At 32.5% G+C, this 23,234-nt stretch overlaps 4 protein-coding genes and 1 long non-coding RNA gene across 9 annotated transcripts in view; 2 read left to right on the top strand and 3 right to left on the bottom strand.

Annotated features, from left to right (window-relative positions):
- The window catches only part of LOC105425197 (protein FAM13B), a 47,343-nt gene extending 41,455 nt beyond the window's left edge, over nt 1–5,888 (bottom strand). Inside the window, exons 1-2 of one of the 2 annotated variants that reach the window (XM_089073940.1) lie at nt 5,702–5,888; nt 5,308–5,592 (exon numbers count right to left, since the gene is read on the bottom strand). The gene's annotated coding sequence lies outside the window, so the exon portion shown is untranslated. The remainder of the gene's footprint in view (nt 1–5,307; nt 5,593–5,701) is intronic. The other variant, XM_089073928.1, reaches the window with a different exon arrangement.
- Nucleotides 5,889–6,925: 1,037 nt separating this feature from the next.
- RpS4 (ribosomal protein S4) lies at nt 6,926–9,404 on the top strand. Its single transcript, XM_011635859.3, has 6 exons — nt 6,926–7,083; nt 8,053–8,311; nt 8,597–8,694; nt 8,773–8,944; nt 9,020–9,149; nt 9,226–9,404. The coding sequence occupies exons 1-6, from the start codon at nt 7,081–7,083 to the stop codon at nt 9,350–9,352; spliced, it is 789 nt and encodes a 262-aa protein (XP_011634161.1). The 5' UTR covers nt 6,926–7,080; the 3' UTR covers nt 9,353–9,404.
- Nucleotides 9,405–9,919: 515 nt separating this feature from the next.
- Nucleotides 9,920–10,876, top strand: LOC105425199 (uncharacterized). Its single transcript, XR_967623.3, has 3 exons — nt 9,920–10,268; nt 10,391–10,488; nt 10,677–10,876. It is a non-coding gene; the product is annotated as an uncharacterized LOC105425199 (long non-coding RNA).
- LOC105425201 (putative tubulin polyglutamylase TTLL2) lies at nt 10,780–18,520 on the bottom strand. 2 transcript variants are annotated; one of them, XM_089073970.1, is made up of 11 exons: nt 17,929–18,520; nt 17,652–17,703; nt 16,806–16,979; nt 14,024–14,149; nt 13,567–13,670; nt 13,361–13,493; nt 13,009–13,285; nt 12,445–12,647; nt 12,094–12,357; nt 11,741–11,876; nt 10,780–11,240 (listed from the first exon to the last, which is right to left on the bottom strand). In XM_089073970.1, exons 3-11 carry the CDS (start codon nt 16,881–16,883, stop codon nt 11,233–11,235), a joined length of 1,329 nt encoding a protein of 442 aa, XP_088930096.1. In that variant the 5' UTR covers nt 16,884–16,979; nt 17,652–17,703; nt 17,929–18,520; the 3' UTR covers nt 10,780–11,232. The 2 variants fall into 2 exon arrangements, with proteins under 2 accessions (XP_088930096.1, XP_088930087.1); XM_089073961.1 differs by having other exon boundaries at nt 11,587–11,876; nt 17,929–18,519.
- Nucleotides 18,521–20,024: 1,504 nt separating this feature from the next.
- The window catches only part of LOC105425203 (Z band alternatively spliced PDZ-motif protein 52), a 34,132-nt gene continuing 30,922 nt past the window's right edge, over nt 20,025–23,234 (bottom strand). For all 3 annotated transcript variants that reach the window (XM_011635865.3, XM_025217799.2, XM_025217800.2), the window contains one exon: nt 20,025–23,200. In XM_011635865.3, the coding sequence (XP_011634167.2) occupies nt 23,123–23,200 (78 nt within the window). In that variant the 3' untranslated portion in view covers nt 20,025–23,122. The remainder of the gene's footprint in view (nt 23,201–23,234) is intronic.

The raw sequence follows: 23,234 nt of genomic DNA, 5'->3' as shown, positions 1-23,234 counted from the left end.
GAGAGAGAAATTGGCCGAGGATTACAAAATCCAAATTGATTAAAAAATTTTAGAAATAATGGAACAAATATTAATGGAGAATATGAATCGCTAAAACAGCAAGAAAGATAAAATAGCAGGTATGAAAAATGATAAATGCTTCAAATATAGGAAAGTTTGAGAACTTTTGATATATGCGTTGTTTTTTAGGAGAAAGAAATAAATTTGAAGAATAAATTAAGTTATTAGTTAAGTCATAATTTTCACACTTAAGATGATAATTAGTGAATAGTTTTTAAAACATGAATAATTACATATGCATGTACAAAAGAGGATCCAGAGGATCCTTTAAATAGTATTTACGATTTAAAATAGTATTATTCAATTGCGACAATATCACATTTAATAAAAGAGATTTTCAAAATTTCGCAGACTGATTCTACAATTAACATAAAGTTCACACTTTATTTAGAAGCGAATGAATAATCAATTGTTCTATTCTAAAAAGTAAAGCGAAGTGATATAATGAAATATGATACGTAAAGCTACTTACAACGCATATTTAAACCGTCGCGAGTCGTGCGTTACTGATTTTATTTATAATACCCACAATTTTTTCGTTTCAACTCCGACAACCACTTACCTCGCCCTATCATAAAGGTATATCATCATCATAAAAATACATAAAAATCACTATGTTCAGCTTCTATCGCTATTTCTTTCTCTTTCTCTCCTATCTCCTTCTCGACATTCTATGTTCCCCAACCGCCCCGCTTCCACTTTTGTCAGCATCCCCTCTACGGGGACTTCCTCCAAACTCATCCCCTCCATCGTGTATAAACCCCTTGACAGCAGAGATCGCGTGCACAAGGGCGCATGCACTACCCTCGAGGAATCAATAGACTGTCCCGGTCACGTGAATCGCGAGGTAGAGGAGAATAGACGAAGAGGAAGAGAGAGAGAGAGAGGGATCGAGGATCTAAGCGAGCCAAGGAGGGATTGAGAGAACGAGGAGGAAAAGTGAGAAGGAAAGAGGGAGGAGAGAGAGAGAGGGAGGGAGAGAGGGAGGGAGAGAGAGAGAGAGAGAGAGAGAGAGAGAGAGAGAGAGAGAGAGAGAGAGGGGGGGGGGGTGAGGACGGCCGCTGGTCGCAGAGGGTTGCCCGAGGGTTTGTTGACGATTATACGGCGCGCGTATGTGGGTAAACAGCGACACGAGTCCGCCCGATGAAAATGCATAATGTAAGCATCTCTCCCCGCATTGCGAGGAAAGCGAAAAGGGCATACGGAGAGACGGAGGGATGCTTATTGCGCATCATTCCTGCAATGGGATATCTTCGGATATGAACAGTCAAGATCTACATCTTAAACCGATGCACCGAGGTCAAAATGCATGCCGAGTCCAATCGTCATCAGAGTGAACACTAAACGCCACTGACGTTAACGTTTTGAAATTGCAGTGCTTCGTATGTTTTATGTTCCATAGCGGACCTCCGTTTTCATTCATAGTTCTTTATTTCCATTTTTTATCGATTATTTGCACGTCTTACGCGTTCTAAAATATGCTGTCGACGTTTTATATTTTACGCTTGAAATGCACATTTATGACATTTCACATTTATGACTAGTTTTGTGGGGCGAGAAGTTAAATATAGTATTTTAAGAAGAAAAATAATTTTTTATGTTTTTCTTAAATATAGGATGTAAAATATATAGTAACTAATATAAATATACAAAGTATAATTATCTTACACAAAGTATAATTATCTCCATAAAAATTAAAAAAAAATTTCTCTTAAAATTCCCATTTTCGATATTTGCTCACTTTCTATATCTATTCTTCGATTGGACGTGATGAAAAGAATCAAATTTAATTTAACAAGATGAGAGTTGAATTGTGTATATCGGCGAATTCTCAATTGTCTTAATCACCTGAATAACAATCTATTCAAGAGACGTATAATATAATTAATTAATGGAGATATAAATATTCATTTTATCAATTCACAATTTCCTTACGACTTATCTATTAATTTTATATAAATGCATAACTAAGATGGCCTAAAAATTGCGTTCGATCGATCATAAATTTCCTGTCAAACTGTGAACTGACTCATGAAATTTTTTACAGGGGTCCAATACATTCCCAATTTTTTATCATTTTATTGAAATAAAATAATATTAAAAAGCTGAAAGACCGTTGAAATAAAACTCGCTAAAACTGTCTAGCGTTTTGCTTTGTCACTTTGAGTAAATGGACGGTATTTTGGAATTAAAACGTAAATTTTGTATGTGATCCCTTCTATGCATTGTCCAGCATCGATTGCGTTCAAAGTAATTTTCGCGAAGGGATGTGTGACCTTCAACTTCAGATCCTTTCCCCGCAGGAAGGGATTCCGGTCCTCCCTTTCGTCCTCGAGACCCCATTAAAGCCAACGAATCCCATGAATGGAGTAGTGACTTCACTCCCCTCACCATTCTAGGATTCTACGCAGCAGTGCTTTTGCGTTGCGCAATATTTCGCGGAGTTTTATTGCCTTTCACATTTTCTTTTTTTTTACTTCAAACATAAAAAACAAATATCGCAAGAGTATTGAGACATTTTATAGATTTCAAAACGTAATCAATTTACAAAGATACAATTTCTTATTATTATTAAAAATAATTTCCTGACGTAAAATATATTTATATTTACATATTTTTTTTTTATTAAAATATCGCTCTTGAATTTTCTCTGACAAATTAAGAAAAAAAAAATAACAGTTCCCCTCTTACTTGTAAATAATAAAAAAATTATTATTATCAATAATTGTTTAGTAAAATTGTTTGATATATAAAAATTACAACTTTGCCTTGAAATAAAAACTAATCAAGTAAATACAAGTAAATACACAAGAGTTCACAAAATTATCCTTTAATCTTTCAGAAAAAAATGATTATACAACGATCATTTATTTCAATTTATACAAAATAAACAATATCTATCGCAATTTGCGATACGCGAAGGAAAACCGTTCAATAATTCTTTACAAAAACCTCAAACTCATTTTTGCCCTTACAATTAATTTTTGCAATTTCAAGTGGCGAGGCGGCAAAATAATCAATAAGAAATATAGCAATAGCACAAAAAATACGCGTTTAATTGCGCAATTTTTCGCGAACTTTAATCCCGTGTTGTCGTGTTACGCATTCACAAAAAAAAAAAAATAGCACCGTTTCACCCCGAAGCACGCTTTACCGCTCCTTGTCAGCGAATGTATTAGTGATGGGAATAGAACACGTGCGGGCATTGACCCCGCAACGTTGCGCATATGCACGTAACTAGCGAGCGCATGCATATATCCGTGCATATGCACATGCATATGCACATGCCGTCACTTGAATAGCGAGCTTTTCGTACATGTTTACGTGTATGTATCGATTGTACATGACGCCTCGCGATGAAAGATAATGAGGAACGGACGCGAGATTACTCGGCATTCATCACGTTTCACCGCGCGCGACTCTTCCAAACGTTACTATTACTTTTCTCGTAATTAATTCGTTTGTTAGAAGGATACGAAAAATGCGGAATATTTTGCGTGAAAGAAGATTTCGCATCCTCCTTTCCTCTTGTCGCTGGAAATGCGATTATGGGAAAAATTTCTGTGTTACATAAAACACATTCGCGGATATTTATGTGTACAATTTTATTCGATTCCCGTTTCTCTAAGAATTCTCTTTATTTTTCCAACCGCACGGGTCGCTTGTAAATTATTACAGACATTTATAAAGCGATTTCATATTTTCGAACGATATTTGCGACAGTAAATCGTCGAGCAAATATCGTTCGAGTTATTCAGTTCAGAATTTTTTAACATCTTTGAAATTATTTAGCTAATGTAAAAATATCATTGCAGTAAAGATGTTCGAGAAAATTGATAAGAAACTAACTCCCATATTATTCTTATCGAATATCAATAATAAAAAATTATTATTGATGATTATTTAATACATAAAAATCTCGTCTAGAATTGTATATATATATATATATATGAATAAATATGAAAGTTCCCAAAATTGTTTTTTGATCTTCCAGAAAAAAAAATGATCGTGTAATGACGATCATCGATAATCTCACGATACAATCTCATCGTCAAAAAGGCCCCCGAAAATCAATGCTAAGAAAGTCGAGACGCAGATTTTCCCGCGTGAATCGGAGGGAAGTTGTAGTAATACGTCGCGGACTGTCAATCGGCACGAGCAGTTGTCAGCGAAGTGAAAGGAATGCGGCGGACTACCGTAGAAATCGTAGGAATCGCATCCAGGTCGAAGATGTGATTCGGATCGATTTCACGTCCCCGGATTGTGCTCGACGAGAGATATCGCCAGAAAAGCGTATGCGCTGCAGAATTTCCCGCGTACGTAGGCGATACACAATTGCGTGCTGCAACTTTGACATTCCGCGGATATACGAAGATAATACGTACGATCGATATCAGCGGGGCTTCTTATCAAAATAACACTGGGTTCATCTTCGTTCTCGTCAACATAACGGTATTGTCCGTTGACTCATGAATAAAAAAGCATGTAGATTAAAAAAAGAAACGCTTGTGGGATCTATTTCTTGCTTGTTTCTTAAAGCGGACCCGCATTATCGCCTGTTATTTTTTTATCTGTCATAAAATTTTTTTTCTGTCGCTTGGTTATTCTGCTTTCGATAATAATCTAAATAAAATGCATTGAATAAGAAATATAATGTTAATAAAAATAAATCATTAAAAATAGCAATAAAATGTAAGAGAGAATGAAAGAGAAAGGTAATTTGAGACACGATTATGAGACACTCTATATATATATATATATATATATATATATATATATATATATAGAGCCGTTAAAATTTACACGATGCGATGTCCTTCGCGCAATTGTCGCTTAAAAAAATATCTCGAAAATAGTCGGAAAAGCTTCGATTAAAATAAAACAAAAATATATCCCACACATGTCCTGTATATATAATTCAGTTCGTTTAAAGTACAAAGGTACACACGAACGTGACGAGAAGGACCAAATGGACGATGCCAATCGCGCGCTATAACTGCATTTTCAGACATTTTCAGTTGCACAATCGTTTTTCAGTGCCCCTTTTTACCTTCCGAGAAAGAAAATATCGCGACACGTACAACTCTATTTATTCATACGCTACATTTCCACTCGCGATGACGGAAAAAGAGGAATGCTCTTCCGGGAGGAAGAGGCTCCAGTAGAGATAACAATTTCCGTGAAAGAACCATGGTCGCGGAGATTAAGCCTCGACTTCGTGCGAACGCCGATGGCCACATCACTTACCTCGGAAGACGGCCGGACAGGCGGACAAGAAGCGTCGTCGTTGCTGCTCGTCCGCAGGTCGCACGATGCACTTCCACTCGCTCAGCAGCGAACGTGTCGCGGGGACGCGGCCTGGCCGACGAGGAGGTCGCGCGCCAGCGTCAGCTCCATCATCCGCGGCGGCACATCGCCGCCGGCACGCTGATCGATAATAACCTGAGGTAGACGGCGAGGACCACCGCCGTGTGTGTTTCGCGGGAGCGCGAGATACCCGGAGTGCGGGATACGCGAAGATCCGGAGTGGTTCTGAGAAAGAGAAATGTAGAAAGAAGGAGATATATATATATACGTATATACATATGTGTAATACGCGACGCGTGAACTATGTTTGTATGATTATGCGACTTGTACGTACGTGCTCGCGTGCGTTCCGCACGCGTTTTTTCCGCGACTCCGGATTCGGACACGAGCGCGAGTCACTACTGCGAGGGGCAGAACGATACCGGCGCGGACGCGCGTTCCGCCATATTGTCGCAATTGCGGCTTTTAAATGGAACCGACATGAAGTCGCGGCGAGAGGGCCGGCCGATTGACCGATTGACTATCCGCGTTCATTCTCGACTCCGCGGTCGCTCTTTTATCGACGCCACTGAGGAGGCGGCCGGCTGCCTTGCCTTCAAATTTCAGATTGTTGATTTTTCTTTCGAGACTTTCGCTTATTCGATTCTTATCTCGACAATTTGAATTCACATTACTCTGAAGAAATTTATCTTTCGTGTATTATTAATATATTAATATATTATAATTATACCTGTAAAATTTTCCACGTTGATGAATATGTTTTATATTTCCTTTTTAATTTGCAGTATATTTAAATCGCCGAGCGCGAATGGCATATTTCTTGATTGATTTGAATCTTGCAAAACGAACTATATACAACAACCGAGTTTGAAAATGTTCCGCAAGACATAATTCTTGGAATACTATATAGCTGACTATGTTCAGGAGAATGTTATTTTACAACTGTTTTCTTCGCTGAAATAGAACTATTTCTCAAGAGCTATAATTCAACCTCAGCGAAGAAAATTTCCAATATAAAATAAACATTTTGCTAAACGCGGCTATTTATTATACAACTTCTCAAGCTATTTATTGATTGGCTGGAAATCATTCTGGAAACTCGAGAATTTATTTACCTTTTCAAATAGCCAATCAGTATAATCGAAAAACGTGTTAGGCAACAATGAAAATATTAGGTATATTCAGGACGCAATCAGCATGATGCAACAATTTATGATATTTTAAAGCTATTAATGCTATTTTGGAAATAATATAAGACTCTTTCTTTGAATCTAAAAGTATAATCTAATTACAAACAAACAAGCAGTAGCCAAAACAAAATAACGAACGTTATTTTGTCGTTTGAATGGTGGCCATGTTTTTTGCGTAAAAAAAAGATTAATCGCAATATGTATTTAAAAAATGATAAATAAAGTACAAATTTATAGATTCCAGGCATATAGTCTGTTTATTCGTAGCTAAATTAGTATAGACTCGTTATATTTTAAATAAATATTCTTTTTTTTTTTAAATAAACCTATAGCGTGCCGTATCAATAAAGAGCAATGGCCAATCAGACTCTCACGTAACTAGTGATTTTATTTGGACGCTTGATTCCGATCTGATGTCACGTAGTTTTAGGCCGTCATAACGACTGCAGTGGCGTCGCGAATAACCTTCTTAACGTGTGCACGCGACGTGAGGCCTCGTGCCTTTTCCGTTTAGAGATCCAAGATGGTAAGTTTGATGCGGCTCGCGAGATCCGTGTACATCGCGCGTACGCAACACGAATCCGTTTGATACACATGAAAAATCCATAGTGCATATCTTCGGGTATCTGATGATATATTTATGAAAAGTTAATTGCATCTTGGTGTTGAAAAAATAATGGTGTTATTAATTGATGTGTTCCATCGCTTCGTTTTATTTTTCTCGATAATTTTTTAGTTTTTTTTTTCTAATAACATTTATCGGTGCAATTGCATTGAAGTTATTTTATCATAATACGTAAAGATTAAATTTTTGTTAAATTGAAATTACTCTTTTTTTTTTTTCGAGAAAAGTGATGTTGAATATTACTTAACCTATGTTCAGATCTAACCTAATTTTCACGAATGCTAGCGTTATGATTCCCATTCTGATCGCGTACGTAATGCTAAAGATTTTACGTTAGTATATTGCGAGTTTTTTACATATTATATTTTTATAATATTGATAGTATAGATCATTTTTTAACGATAGATCTCTATAAACCACATAATCATAGTGTTAATTCCAGACATGTAATGAATTTATGCTTATGTGAAAAAATTCAAATTGATTAGGTTAATGTACAGATGAATTGGTATAAATGTTTGATGGTCTTATCGAAGCTGTGGTACTAATCTCATGAGTATTATAGTCAAAAAGTGACCAATAATAAAGCAAGTTCTTTTTTCGGTCGCAGATTGAGTTGTATATTCTTTCTGTATTACCAAAAAAGTGCACAACAATATTTTGTATTTTATCCATAATGATATATATTTGATGTATGATTTTGCAGTTTTAATTACAAAATATTAAAACATATATAGGTTTATTAAATTCATTATTTAACTTTTAAACTTTATATTTAATTTATTAATATAAAAGGAATTTTTAATTATTTTTGCTATTCGTTCTATTTAATTTCAATGTTTTATTACTATATTAAAACTTTTTTTCTAGGCTCGTGGTCCGAAGAAGCATCTGAAGCGTCTGAACGCGCCTAAAGCATGGATGTTAGATAAACTTGGGGGTGTATATGCCCCACGACCATCTACTGGTCCACACAAACTCAGGGAATCACTCCCTTTGGTTATCTTTCTCCGTAATAGGTTGAAGTATGCCTTGACTAATTGCGAGGTTACTAAAATCGTGATGCAACGCTTGATCAAGGTTGATGGAAAGATTCGTACTGATCCTAAATATCCAGCTGGTTTTATGGGTGAATATTTATATTATTTTTTAATTATTTGTTATAGCACATTTTCTCTTTCATGTTTGGTTTAAATGTTTGTGATGGCCTTATCGAAGCTGTGGTACTTATAGTCTCATGAGTATCATGGTCAAAAAATGGCCGATAATAAAGTAAGTTCTTTTTTCGGTCGCAGATTGAGTTGCATATTCCTTCTGTATTACCAAAAAAGTGCATAAAAATATTTTGTATTTTACACATTGATGAATATAGATAAACGTATATTAATGATTTTTCAAACTTGAATTCTCTTAGATGTCATCACGATTGAGAAAACTGGTGAATTTTTCCGTTTAATTTACGACGTCAAGGGACGTTTTACCACTCATCGTATTACTGCTGAGGAAGCTAAAGTAAGTTTTTTTTTATATTGTAACTTTTTTTTAATTATATATTTTATTTTTATATATGATATTTTGTCTGTTTTGTAGTACAAATTATGCAAGGTAAAGCGTGTTCAAACGGGTCCTAAAGGAATACCATTTTTGGTTACGCATGATGGCAGAACAATTCGATATCCTGACCCAGTTATAAAAGTCAACGATACTATTCACTTAGATATTGCTACTAGCAAGATTTTGGACTCCATCAGATTTGATTCTGGTAATTATATAAAATTGGGAAGAGAGAATACAAATTTTGAAAAGAAGACATTGAATGTAATTTTCTTTGCTTCAGGTAACTTATGCATGATTACTGGTGGAAGGAACTTGGGTCGTGTTGGTACTGTCGTGAGTCGTGAGCGCCACCCTGGCTCCTTTGACATTTGTCACATAAAGGATGCTCAAGGACATACCTTTGCAACGAGGTACTAAAAATTGAAATACATTTTCGGTAATTTAATTTACAATATTTTCTATATATAACATGAATTGTTTGCTTAGATTGAATAATGTCTTCATCATCGGCAAAGGCACGAAAGCATATGTGAGTTTACCAAGAGACAAGGGTGTAAAGCTATCGATCGCCGAAGAACGTGATAAGAGATTAGCAGCGAAGGGAGTGAATTAATAATGTAAATTTTCAAGAAAACATCCAATAAACCGAGATTGACTTGGTAGAACTTTATCCGTTCATTCATCTATCCATCCATGCAGATGAGAAAATTCCAATGTAATAATTATTAAAAGACTATAGTATAATTAGTGATATAATATCACAAAATTGTTACTATATTTCTTATTTCGAACTTGATTTATACAAAATATGACCGGGACCCAACAAAAGAAATCAATGAAGTATATGTATTACATTAATTATTCATTAATTTGACGTTTATCAGACATATTCAAAAAGGTTAAAAATAGAATTAAAAAAATATAACGAATTAACCGATAAAGTTATATAGAATATATAGTTTTTATCGATTTAAAATTATGGTCGCATGATGCGCGAATATATAGAAACGTGTGCTGCGTGTGGTTGAATATAACCGACTGAAGGTCAATGATGCGACTTGTGCTTTGTGTCCGAGCACGCTGATGATTTTCCCCCTCCACTTGCGCAACAGAGACGCTCCGTCTATTGTGTGCCTGCGCAAGCGCGCGTGGGCTCACGGACGGAGCGTCTCTGTGTGTACGCAAGTGGAGGGGGAAAATCGTCAGCGTGCTCGGGCACAAGCACAAGTTCGCATTACTGCTGGAGGTATGTTACGCGCATGTTGAACGGCCATATTGGTTATGGCGATTGCGAAACGAGTGCGAAGAGTCGCGGACGCGAATTTTAATTGTTGAAAATCGGCTCGTTTTAATTCACGCCAAATTTACGAACAAAGTTTCGAATTATTATTGCATCGTATTTATCTGTATTCACGTTCGCGTGTTATCGCGCAGTTTTGTTAGAAATCAATATTTTGGTGTAAATTGAGAAGTTTGAAAATTACACGAGCAATCGCATAGTTCAAGAATGAGCTCGATGAACAAATTTGGTTTGTTACATTTATTATTTTGTTAATTAAATCATATATAGATATATAATATACGTGAAAATTCCATATGTTTATCAACATCACTGCAGTTGATTATAACAATAATTTAATTGTGAATATAGATTGTGATATTTCTTCCGATGATTCATCCGTAAAGCGGGAAAAATCGGCCCAAAATTCCAAAGATTGGTTATATAAATCGGCGAAACGGTACAACTTGGTGAGTAAATTTGATTTATCATTGTTGATGAAAAAACGCGTAATCTGTTTCTTTAATCGCATTTGACATTAAATGTGGTCATCTGTAATAACTTTACATGTAGAAAAATGACAAGTTAATTATTAAGTTATAATTGTAATTTAATAATTTAATAATATAATAATTGAATATTATTGTATATTTTACAGGAAACATTTTGTTATGATGATAATAGTTAATAACAACAATATAATATATTGTAACAACACAATATAATATTATAAAATGTTATTAATTATAATATCAGTTATAAAAAAAATAAAATTGAAAAATCGATTATTGTAATGTAAGTATTGTGATAAAATTAATAAGACAATATTGTAATAAAATAATTTTATTTACGAGTTTAGCCTGAGATAGCACATTTAATACTAAATATCAATATCAATGCGGATTTAGTTGCTAATTGCAAAAAATCGCGCAATTGATTTATAATATACAATGAAGATCAATGCACGTTTAACATAATGTGCATTATATGTAACTGTACAAAATATCTTTCGAAATAATATTAGGACCTGAACAAGCTTAGATGGCAAATAAATTTAAAGAAATCGTGGATGTGAGAGAAAAACGCAGACCTCACTAGTTTTTATTTCTCTGGCAGCCAAATTTCTGTATTTAAGTTTAATGCGTTTTGCAAGAGAGTATTGCATTGGTCATCCGTGAGTTTTTCATTTTGTTGCTGCACTTCTTTTGCTGCTTTTAAATACCTGTTTTGGAAAAAACACGTATTACAAAGACATGTTGTATATATTTCTTACTTTTATACTGCAATCATTTTGCATTGCCGTAAATAAGCACATTAACTTTTTATGCGATGCTATTTATAAAAAGTTTTTTTTAAAGATTTACTAAGAAAAATTTTAACTTTCAGAATATAAATATGGCAAGCACTTCGAGATATATATATATATATATATATATATATGAGTTGTGTGTATAGGGAGATATTGGGTGTGGATGTGGGTGTATGAATATATGTGCACATAATTTATAAAACAAAACAAGATAAAATAAAAATAAAATATAATGGAAGATTTCGAAATATAAGTTTACTTTTGTATAGAAAGAACCATATTTTTGATCTCGTTCTCGACAGCTCTAGGCGATGGTCTTGTACATTCTGTATTCTCGGTGTATTTCATTCGAGTGAATGGATAAATACGAATCCAACCACCTTCCTTTGTAGAAGAAGCTCTCCAGTCTTTACCGTTGTCCCAAATTGGTGGCGATGCATGATTCTCGATCATATTTCCCTTAAATCCTCGACGTATGCATTTGTCCATTAACAAAGGATTATATCGGGGCCAGGTAGTCGAACAAACTTCCGGTGTTGATTGTTTTAGCTGAAAAAAAATTACAACATAAGCGTATGTTATTTTTATTTTTTAAATAAACAATGTACTTGCAAACATTAGTTTTTTCTTATTAATATTAATATTATTTCGCTATTATTTAATTTTTAATGTTTCGAAATTAATTTCTTTGATTTTTCTGTCGGAGTTTAAAATATTATTTTTGATTGTTGATATTTAATTTCGATGACACCAAGCTTGCGATTACCGTATTTCGAGTCTCCGGGGAAAAATTTAGAAAAGCTTCAGTCTCTCGTCCGAATTTCGATCTCTTTTTCACGGAACGGCCGAACTTGGAAGACAGTTCGCCCTCGTCCTCCTCAATATTATTCGAAGAGGACCAAATAGTAAACAAGGAAAGCCCGGTATTACATACTGGAAGACCTAATAAATCAAACAGATCATGTAGTAAGGGCTTTTTCACTTCTGAATCGACTTCACAGTCGTTACTCAAAGCCGGACTTAAATTCACCTGTAATATAATTTGTACATATTTATTATATTTTTATTATTCGATAATGATTTGTTATATTTTATTTTTTCGAATCACTGTATTGACCTCTAAAAGCCACGGCTTTAAATTCTCGTCGATTAGCACGTCAAAGCCGAAAAATTCGAAGCAATTGGAAGATTTTGGAATACCTGCTGCTTGACTTAAGATTGTTAAAGTCACTAAACACGAGATTTTTTGCCAAAGAATCCAATCGAAGTATCCTGCCTGTTCAAAATATCTTCGTAGTTGTCTAAATGTCCATTTGCAACCTATATAAGAACAAAGATTTTTTTGTATTATTTTTCAATCTTCTTTATTTCTTGCATTTATAAAAGCATTAAGAAAACATACAGTTAATACATAAAAACGAATTTATTATTTAATGAAAAATCTCTGGCAAGTCTGGGAAATGAGATTTTCTTATAAATGAAATATTGATTAAATAAAATACATAAAATCATTTTTCAAAAAAATTGGCGTTATAGATAAAATTAAAAAGATCAAGAAAAGATTTAAACATTATAATTATATGTACAATACGTGCAGTATTTTAAATATGATGTACCAATGTATTTTTTTATATGAAACTTATCAAATGTATGATGAAATTATACTATTAGTATTAGTTACCGGCACCGATGCGTTCTTTCTTTTCCGAATAGCCTGGTCCTAGCTTGTTCAGGGAAAAATTGGTGAGGTGTTGAAAAGGATCGTCCAATCGCTCCAAGGAAAATTTCTCAGTAGCAAAACGAGCCAGACCTTCCTTATACAGGTAAATTGTCAACGGGCAATATGAAGGTACGCATACGTACAGGCGAAGATCGAATTTATATCCACCGATTAGCAGAGGATTCTCGATATATCTTTGCACAACCGCGGCATTGTCGTATGAAAGATCGCTTAATTTCTAAGAAAAAAAAAATTATTATTTAATTTATTGCGGATTTATATTTAGATTCGCGCTTTAAAAAGAAGTTCTTACACGAAACAAAAAGATTCCTCTTCCTTGACTTTGGCCAACCGGTTTACAAATCCAAACTTTATCATCCTTCTCACAACGGCTACACTCTTCGGCTAATTTCGTATATTCGGAAGGCAAGTTATATCCTGCAGGACTAATACAACGAATGAATATCGTCAGGTGGGCATTAATACAGAGTAAACATAATTAAAAGTTTGTTCATATACCTGAAGTCATAAATCGAACCGTAAACTTTTTTCATGCGCTTTAAATAACGGATAAGCTTATCCTTTCTGCAGATGGAATTTCCTTTGGGTATTCGATTGACAAACTATTTGAAAAATAATTTGATATATCGTTTGACTAAGTTTTATAAATTAAGTTAATAAAAAATTGAAATAAACTTAAAGTAAATTTAAACAAATAATTAAATGATTAAAAAAATAATAAAGTACGATGAAAATAAACGTTGCTATAAATATACGTTAAAATTAACTGAACTCTCTAATCTCTGTCTGAGACAGATTTGAAAATTACCAATAAATATTGTAAAACAAAAATTTAATATAGCAGTAAGAAAATTACAAAGAATTTAATAAAACGATTCCTCTCCTCGTTCGCTTGTTTACGTTTGCGAATAAAGAACTCGAGATTTTAAAACATAGCTAGATATTGCACTATTACCTGCCAAGGGAGTAACGGCCTATAATGCGACGTGGGGAAACCGCCGGACCGCCACCATAAATTCCATCGATCTTTGAATACATTATTTTCGCCGGCGTACTCCCGCCATCCCCGTTCCGTGCAAACCTACAGAAGAAAACATCCGCGATAGCGAAAGGGTGGTTGATATTACTTCGACGTTTATTCCGAGGGCCAGGTACTATTTATAACCCGTCTCAAATGTCGATGCGCGTGAGTGCTCGAACATTTTTCCTCGTTGTCAGACGGCAATGAAAAAAAAAAAAAAAGCAATGAATCTTCCTCGTATTATTCGCAACAATATAAAACGTTATAAAACGTCATGACAAACCGCAATCATTATTCTTGCGAGAATGAATTGCGTAAGCGCGATTTCAAAAATCTTACTCGACGATCGATATACTACGTTAATTTATATTTTCATTTATATTTTCATTTTGATTTGGATTTATAATGATTTAAAATTGAACCGCGCAATTTTAAAATGAGCTGCTCAAGTAAAATATATTAGATGAAAATAGTAGTTTTATCGATGCGATCGATTTCTAGGTATAAATATCCTTACAAATAAATTCGTGAAATGTACTCGATTTATTTTAGTATTTTGCTAAATGCGCTTATACTAGGTTGCAACCAAAATACTGTAATCAATATTTATTTAACGCCGTGCACGTGTTGCATCGATTTCTCCAATTGGCTAAATTGGTAGAACCGGAACCACTTTCACTTCGACAACCGAAAGTGCATCCCTTAATTGTAGACCACGCATTTCTAAATTTTGAAACTTTCGAGGGTAAAACACGAAAATAGCGACGATCGCCCTTGATTTATTGTCGTGTTATTAGATCATTAGGAATAAATGCTTGCTGTATCAGAAATGAGCCAAGGTCTCTGATTACAATTAAATCAATGTGCACGACATGTTGCTTTAATTGAAGAATTTATTTTTAAACTGTCTTAAATTCACATTTCAGAAATAGTGTTAGTTATACGCTCATAAACATAAGAGATTATAATTATTTTTATTTTTCTATATAATAATTCTTAATCTTTTTAATATAACTTTTTAAGATGTTTTAAAAATCAGCTTTTTAATTATAAATAATTGAAAAAAGATTTGCAAAGTATTTGTCAATTTGAGGATGATATTTGTTTCGGTATTTTAAACTTTGGATATGTTTATTTAATATTTATTTTTTTATTTTTGAATTGGAGATGAATATAATTTCTTAGGCACAGTACTTATGCAGATTTTTTCCATCACAAAAAATTTTAGAATTAATTTATTATCTAAGATATTCAATATATGACATGTCATTATTTAATTCTGATTAATTCTGATTAATCGTGCGTTGTGTATGAGATAATTGAACTATTTTCGTAGTTTTGAAGGAGCTTATTTTATTGTTAGATATGCAAACCACCAAATGATTGCCGAATTATACATCTGTTTTCGCCATTGGCAAATTTCCATTTTTTACGACATTCCTTCGTTGATAATCCAATTTCTTTTGCTCTATTTTGCCCTATAGTTGTAGTTAACGAAGACAAACGGACAATTGATTTAATAAACAAAGTCTGTCAAGTCTGTCAAGTGAGATAATTTCGTATATTGCTGCATTTCCATGTGATGCTTGACATTGAAGAAACGAATTTTTCAGACAAATAGAACTGGATAATAAAAATATTATATTTTATTAGGGTAACAACAACGATGCGCAAATGTAATTTATAAATATTATCAATCCGAATGGATTTTAATAAGCTACGAAATTAAAGAAAATAACTGAAAAGAAAAATATCTTCTCTAAGTTTCATGATCTTTTTTAATAATAATTTATTTAGAATGTAAGAATGTATGTATGTATTTATGACTTTTTTTTTTTTTAATTAAAATAGTGAAGAAAGTAACTTACGTATCATAAATAATTGAAAATAAATATTTATGTTTATGTTTAATAGTATTAATAACAAGATTTTATTGCATAAATAACAAGATTTTATTGCATTGTGTTTATATGAACTTTACCTTTTGAATAATTGCCAATTTAATTATTGAACATTAAAAATTTGCGATAGTATTTATAGTAGAGGCCTCTTTTAAGATTTTAATCAAGGAGATATATTTTAAATTCATGAAAGAATTTACATTGAAATTCAATCACAACATAGTCTATACTTGGCACTTGGACTCGTTGGAGTCATTCTTTATAATTAGAAATACAATAAAACATATTAATAACTATGGCGTATGAAATAGATCATAAATTAGGCGTTGGAAATATTCACGAAATCCAACTTACTTCTCGGATTTCTGTCTTTTTTTTTTTTTTTTACCGTTGCATGTCGCACTTACCTAATCGTCGCGTCTAAAAGTGGACGAATGCACGCAGAGGCGCGTTGCAGGTATTCATGTTGTATTCATGTATGTATCACATTCCTTGAAAAGTATTTAGTTCAAGGGCGCTAAGTCTAAGTTTGTAACCGTGCCGCGAACAAATTCTAAGGGAACATAAAAAATGATTTAGGGATGAGGGAGGGCCTACCCCCGACGCGTCCATCGGATATATAACGTTTTCCGTCGGAGCCGACGACCTTTCGCGTCGAATCGTATCGATTATCCGCGATGCATCGCGCGCTGAATGACGTGCAGATTTACAATCAGATTATTACTAATCTATAATTTCGATTGTGTTTTGTCGAAAACTTCATCGATGATCGTTCGTTTCTCTAAGCACGTATAATTTTTCTGAATCAACTATACCTTTACAAGTAGATGCGGTCCAGTACCATTTTCATTTAATCTGAATACAAAAGGTCCTTCCATGCATTTTACTGCCATATTAAAACATCATGCTTTTCTAAGAAGTATAACCAACTTCCGGTTTGATTACGTTGATATTATATTTTAGAAGCATATTATTATCAGCATAATAATCTGAAAGAAAGATAAATCGATCTAATTAAATGTATCTCTATATTAACGAACATTTTAATAAATTAATTACATTACTCAATTTTTTATTATTTTATACTGACGCTGTTAAATCTTCCAAATGAAATCATCTTTTTCTTTATTAAAAAAGGAGAAAGTTTAATTTCGTGTCTTTCTTTGTACAAAACGTAAAATAGAAAAAAGTTTGCAAGTATCTAAAATAAAATAATTTTTCTTTTTATATAGAAATTCTATAAATAAAATTTTATATAGAAATTCTATAAATAAAATTTTAAACTTTTTAATAATTAGCGCAGAATACATAAGTGTAATTATTTTTTTCAAGAAATATATTAATTTCTGTAATGAAGATAATAACAGTTATGAATTTGTTTATATAATTATTTATACAGGAATTGAATTAAGAGTAAGTTACAGGTTAAAGAATCAAGCATGAAATAATTTTAATTAATTAATAACAAAACGTCATATATCTATCAAGGTGTTAACAAAGTTAACAATTCGTTTGAATATGCTAAGCATTCTCCGATGTCCAAGATATTTCGAAACATAAATGATATATATAAATCTCAGATGATGCGCCCACGTGTTGTATCTGTCACTTCAACTATTGGTGCAAGCAAAATAGAAGACAATGTAGGAATTGAATCTTACCTTTGCATATGATAAAATAAAATGATCTGTTGATAATCCTCTAAAAAATTATCTGCAAAAATGAAATATAAAATAAAAAAAAAATATATATATATATATAAAACATTATTCATAAAATAATCATATCGTTTATGCAGCAATTATTTCATATTATAAATATTCGATAATTTAGTGTATATATTTAAACACAATTAAGATTCACAATGACAGCAAAAATCATATTTTAAAAGTGTAATTGATAATCGCTAATTTCTTTACAAATTATAATCTTACTTACAAAGTTGTTACATAGTAGGGCTCGACAGAAGTAAATGCGCTGCCAATTCTATTGTCATTTTGATTCGGTGAATCGAGAATCGTCTGTGGTCTCGATACATCGAGGCGAAGTTTTTTTCTCCGCGAAGTTTCTCGTTGAGATGACTAGTGTAGACAAGGCGGGATCTCGATTCTCACTGGTGCGCGACCACGTTCCGGTCTACGCAATCGCTTTCGGCTGGTTCGCAGGTGCGCAGGTTACTGTTGTCGGGCCGCTTGCAGCTTTTATGCGCTTTCCATCGCGATTGCCGCAAGGGACGGCAAGGACGTCAGATGAGAATGCCGGTAGTAAGATAATAGGCGGTCAGAAGCAGCTCGTTGTGGAAGAAATTCCGGGAGAATTTAGATAATATGAATTTATGGAAGGTTATTAGAAGCACGCGACGAGCATTGTCGTTTCTCCTCGTCAGCCAGAAATGACTATACGTGGCAACTAATGAAGCTCTAAACGCCAAACTGGAATATAGTACATTGATGTCAGAATAATGCTTGCTTTATATTGAATTTTTTTGACAATTAAGAAAACTGTTCAAATTTTGAACTTATGGCTCAGAAATTTTACAAAGCAAATGTAATGTTAATATGTCTTGTATAATGAGTAAAATATTATAACAATAATAAAATTACAATTTTACATAGGAAAATTTTTTTTTTTTAAGTATTATTCAGATTAAATATTGTATCAAATTTAAAAAATTAATAATTATTGTAATAATATAAAATAAAATTAATGAATAAAATTAATTATTGTAATAATATAAATCTTTAGATTTATATTATTGCAAAATATATACTCATAAATTTGAAAACAAAGTTATTAATTAATTAAGAGTAATTATCAATTAATGTTTAAATCTCTTCAATATTCTAAGTTACCTAAGTAAAAATACTAATGATAAATAATTATAAATAATATAAATCTTTAGATCATTAGTATTTTTACTTAGGTAACTTAGAATATTGAAGAGATTTAAACATTAATTACTCTTAATTAATTAATAACTTTGTTTTCAAATTTATGAGTATATATTTTACAATAATCTCAAACGCATGATTTATACTTTCTTCTGAAACATTCTTGCATGCTCTTAAAGTTTCTTTTAATGAGCGGTATAAGGCATTTTTAATAAGAGACAATTACAATTAATATTTACGAAGACTCTGTGACAGACATAAAAGAACATTTTTTAGTCACGCGATAATAAATGTGAAATAATTAACGTTTGTGAAAAAATGTTTAAATTTTAGTAATTATGTTTAATTATATTTAATAATTATTTTTTGTAGAAATGTTTTTGAATGGAACGAATGTGCGACATCGTTATCGATCAACTTAATAATTATTCAGTATTCACCGACAATTAATGGATGTGCGTAGAACGCAATTGAAGATTAAGTAATTATACGCAAAAATGAGTGTGTATATATATATATATATATATATATATATATATATGTCAGAAAAAATTGACGAAAGTTGAAAGACGAACGTAACTGACATCGTGACGACTTGACGTCAAATGTCAAATGTCTCGCGTTAAATTAAATTCCTCACCGCATACTTTTTTGCCGCAATCATCCGTGCAAAGGAGTAGTTAGGCACTAGAATATTTGATATTTTATATTTAGAATCGAACCAGAGAGACAACGAGAGAGAGAGAGAGAGAGAGAGGGAGGAAAGCAGGTAAGAATTTTTGTTGTATGTAAAATGAAAAGAAAATGAGCAATTTTCTATAAATTGTGGAAATCTATATTATTTTAAGAATTATTCGAAAGCTTTAAATAAAAAATTAGCATTTATAAATGTCACTTTTGAAATAAATTTTTTTCTATTTTTGATAAATTTAGCCATTTACTTTATTAAATATAAATATATAACAAATATAAAATGAAAAAATATTATATAATAAGATAAATTTAAAACAATTTTTACAATATTTAAATGTATAAAGATTTCTCTGAAGTTCTTAACAAATAAATTTCCGATAAATTGTCAATGATTTGCAAATACTTTAATATTTGCAAGGCAAGGAGGGTAGGAAATAAGAAAGCCGAAACTCTCGAGTGAATATTTTATTTTATTTTATAAGCAACACGTAACACGCATATAGAGGCCTGTGCAATGCTCAGCCGATAGTTAGCCAACCAAAAATTGAGATTTTGTGGTCCGCACCGTTATGTTTATTAATAATCGAGCGGCGATGATCGATCGATCATCCGTTATCGAAGATAAATCTCGCTATCGCATAGAGTATAAAGTCAAGTTCCTTGCACGCTAAACTTTTTTCTTTTCTTTTTCGGAATTATCGCGAATGCGATTTAAAATACTTACGTACTATTTAATTACAGGATTATATTATATATTACCTTCAAATATATAAATGAGTTTTGCCAAAGTATCTCGCGTACGTGCTCTTTCTTTCTCTTTTTCTTATTCGCTCTCATTCGCAAAAAAAATTATACAATAATGGCGCAGATGGCACAGATGGTAACATACTAGAAGTAACGTAATAATAAAGGCAATAATTGTTTTGTTAGAGCTTTTTATTTAGTGTAGAATAGAGCCGAAAACAACAGTTTTATTGTCGCGTATCTTCGTATCCTAGAAAAGTCGGTTCTTTCGCTGAAAATTTACGCTATAATCAATTAAATCTAGAAATTCAATTACAATACAATAACGCTTTTTTTTACTGACAAATTATAAATTTAAATGTATTTTATAGGCTTCAAAGGTGAAAAAAGTTGAAAAATGTTTAAAAATTATGAATTTTGGTCATTGTAAATATTTTAAAGTCACATGTTTTCGAGAATTTAGAGAATTATTTAATATGATTTATTTAATATGAATTTATTTTTAACAATAATTTTAACAAAAATTATAATTATATTTTTATTTGAAAATTTTCTCTAATAAAAGACTGATGTTGAAATGATAGTTAAGAATTTAAAGGGTTAAGAATTGTCAGCGAGAGCACGGCAGGTCGTTCCTACCGTGCGAATTTTAGCCTTTCGTTTTTCCAACTTCCGAATCGATCGACTGATTAAATGAAAGGCTGGATGCATGTTGAACCTGTTATCAGTCTCGGCTTTAATCGGCTGATTCCAGGGTACGGCGGATTCGCGAATGACTTACGGTGAAGTTTGCATGCATTAAGAATATACGTCTGCTGCTCGTCATCGATTTAGTAAAGCTATTAACTATCTTCGGCAAATATTTCTTAACGATCTACATGCACATAATATGCCAGAGTGGCTCTTTCTCATAAATTAATAATAATAATTATCCGCTACTTCCGTGTACATTTCTTTCATCTATAAATTAAGAATAGTTTGTTATCATTATGTAAATTTATGATTTTAAGAGCGAAATTTTGAGCATTTGACTAGCATATTTTCGAGCAACATTTATTGATGGATCAAATTTCAAGTATTAATATTATAATGTTTTCTTATCGATTATAATGATTTTAAAACTCTAGATTAATCCTTCTACTATCAAGGATAAAAAATAATACCATTTTACATAATATTTATATAATTTTTTACAAGAAATCTTGTGCTCGTAATCGTCTTAGGATAGATATATAATAAAGTTTAGATATAATAAACATATAATAAAGTTTATATATTTGTTGGAACGTTTCAAGAATATTGATAACAAACTTGGATAGTAGAAAGACTAAATCTCTAAAACAAACACGAGTGCATCAGTGAGATAAAATTGATAAATTGTTTGAATTTCTTCATTTCTTTCTTCTGTTTAAAATCTAATGCGTTTGCATTCGCATGCAATTTTGATTGTTCAGAAACTATGTGATCATTTTCATCCTTACGTTTGTTCAACTCATTTACTCGTTATTCTATACTTTCAATCTGACTTTCGCAATCATTCATCTATTCTTCCTCGATCACGCTGTCTTTCTCTCTTTCTTTCTCTCGTCACGATACGCCACCGTCGTTGATCATCGAGTGCAGAAACGCTATTTGCCACTCGAGACATTTGCTATCATTCGCTGCATCCCTTGGAAATACGAAATTAATGCGATAACCCATGTAATACTAATTGCTCGGGTGACCTTTGCGTGATCTGCGATCGAGACGACTCCGCTAGCGGCTCGTTTGTTGTGTGTTGTATCGTCTCCAATATTTCTTGCCGCGAACGATTTTACGAGGTATTCCGTTTGCCCCGCTAAGATCGCGATTAGATCTCCTATTATTAAACGGGAATCGCAAAGTGCAAGGATACGTCACCAAACGCCCTGACGTAATTAATTGCGCCACTCGTTTGCAGTCGACATTGACGTCGATGCACAAAATCGATATGATCGATGATGGCTCAATATTCGCAAAAACGGAATCATCGAAAAATCGAAAATAAAACTGCATTCTGATCATTTAATTCTAAAGAGCACAAATAAATTTTTAGCGCAAACTATAACTGTGATATATAAATTTATGACACATCAAACGCACTTTCCAAGTAACATTTAATTAAAAAGAAAGTATATATTAATGTAACTTCTTTTGATGTTTAGTACTTATAGATAAAAGATTAATAAATTATTAAGTTTTATAAATTGGAAATGAAAATTTGTGTCTCCGTTGAACTCTTTTGAGGCGGCTGATGGTTTTCTCAAATAAGCTAGATAATAAATATTATTTAATAATTTTCTCTCTTTCTTATAGTCGGACATGCACGATAACACCTTGTGAAAATATTGCATAGAATTAATCAGGGTGATTGGTGACGCTGGAAAAACATATAATATCATGTTATTTAATATCATTAAGAGTCATCACTCTTCAAAATTTTATTTTTATTTTTTATATCATTTTATAATATATCTAACTATCACTCTCTCTCTTTTCATAATATTATAATTTATTATCAAAGACTCAAAGAGATGTTTCTTTGTCAAAATCACCCTAATTGATCCATATTTTCATAGCTATACAAAGGATCGCTTGCGGATTTGACAAAAGGGTTAGTGAAATGTTCTCCGTCGAAGATACAGAAAAAAAAAGTAATCGCGATAGAGTAATTGGTTAACGCTGTACGCTTCTCTCTTAGTTGGATTTTTCTCTCCATTTCTTCACTCTTCCTATTTTCCCTTCCTGTCGTCTCATCGATTACGCGATGGTCGAGAACAGATAATTTAACGTGCATGATTTTTGCAGAAAGGACGACCGCCTTTCGCATAGAAGCTTTGACCTTCAAGATTCTTCTTACACATCTAATATGTTAACAAAAGAAATAAATTCCGATAT

Source organism: Pogonomyrmex barbatus, unplaced genomic scaffold, assembly GCF_055798465.1.
Source record: "Pogonomyrmex barbatus isolate J1 unplaced genomic scaffold, ASM5579846v1 scaffold1, whole genome shotgun sequence".
NCBI lineage: Eukaryota > Metazoa > Arthropoda > Insecta > Hymenoptera > Formicidae > Pogonomyrmex > Pogonomyrmex barbatus.
This window is presented reverse-complemented; position numbering and strand designations above follow the sequence as displayed.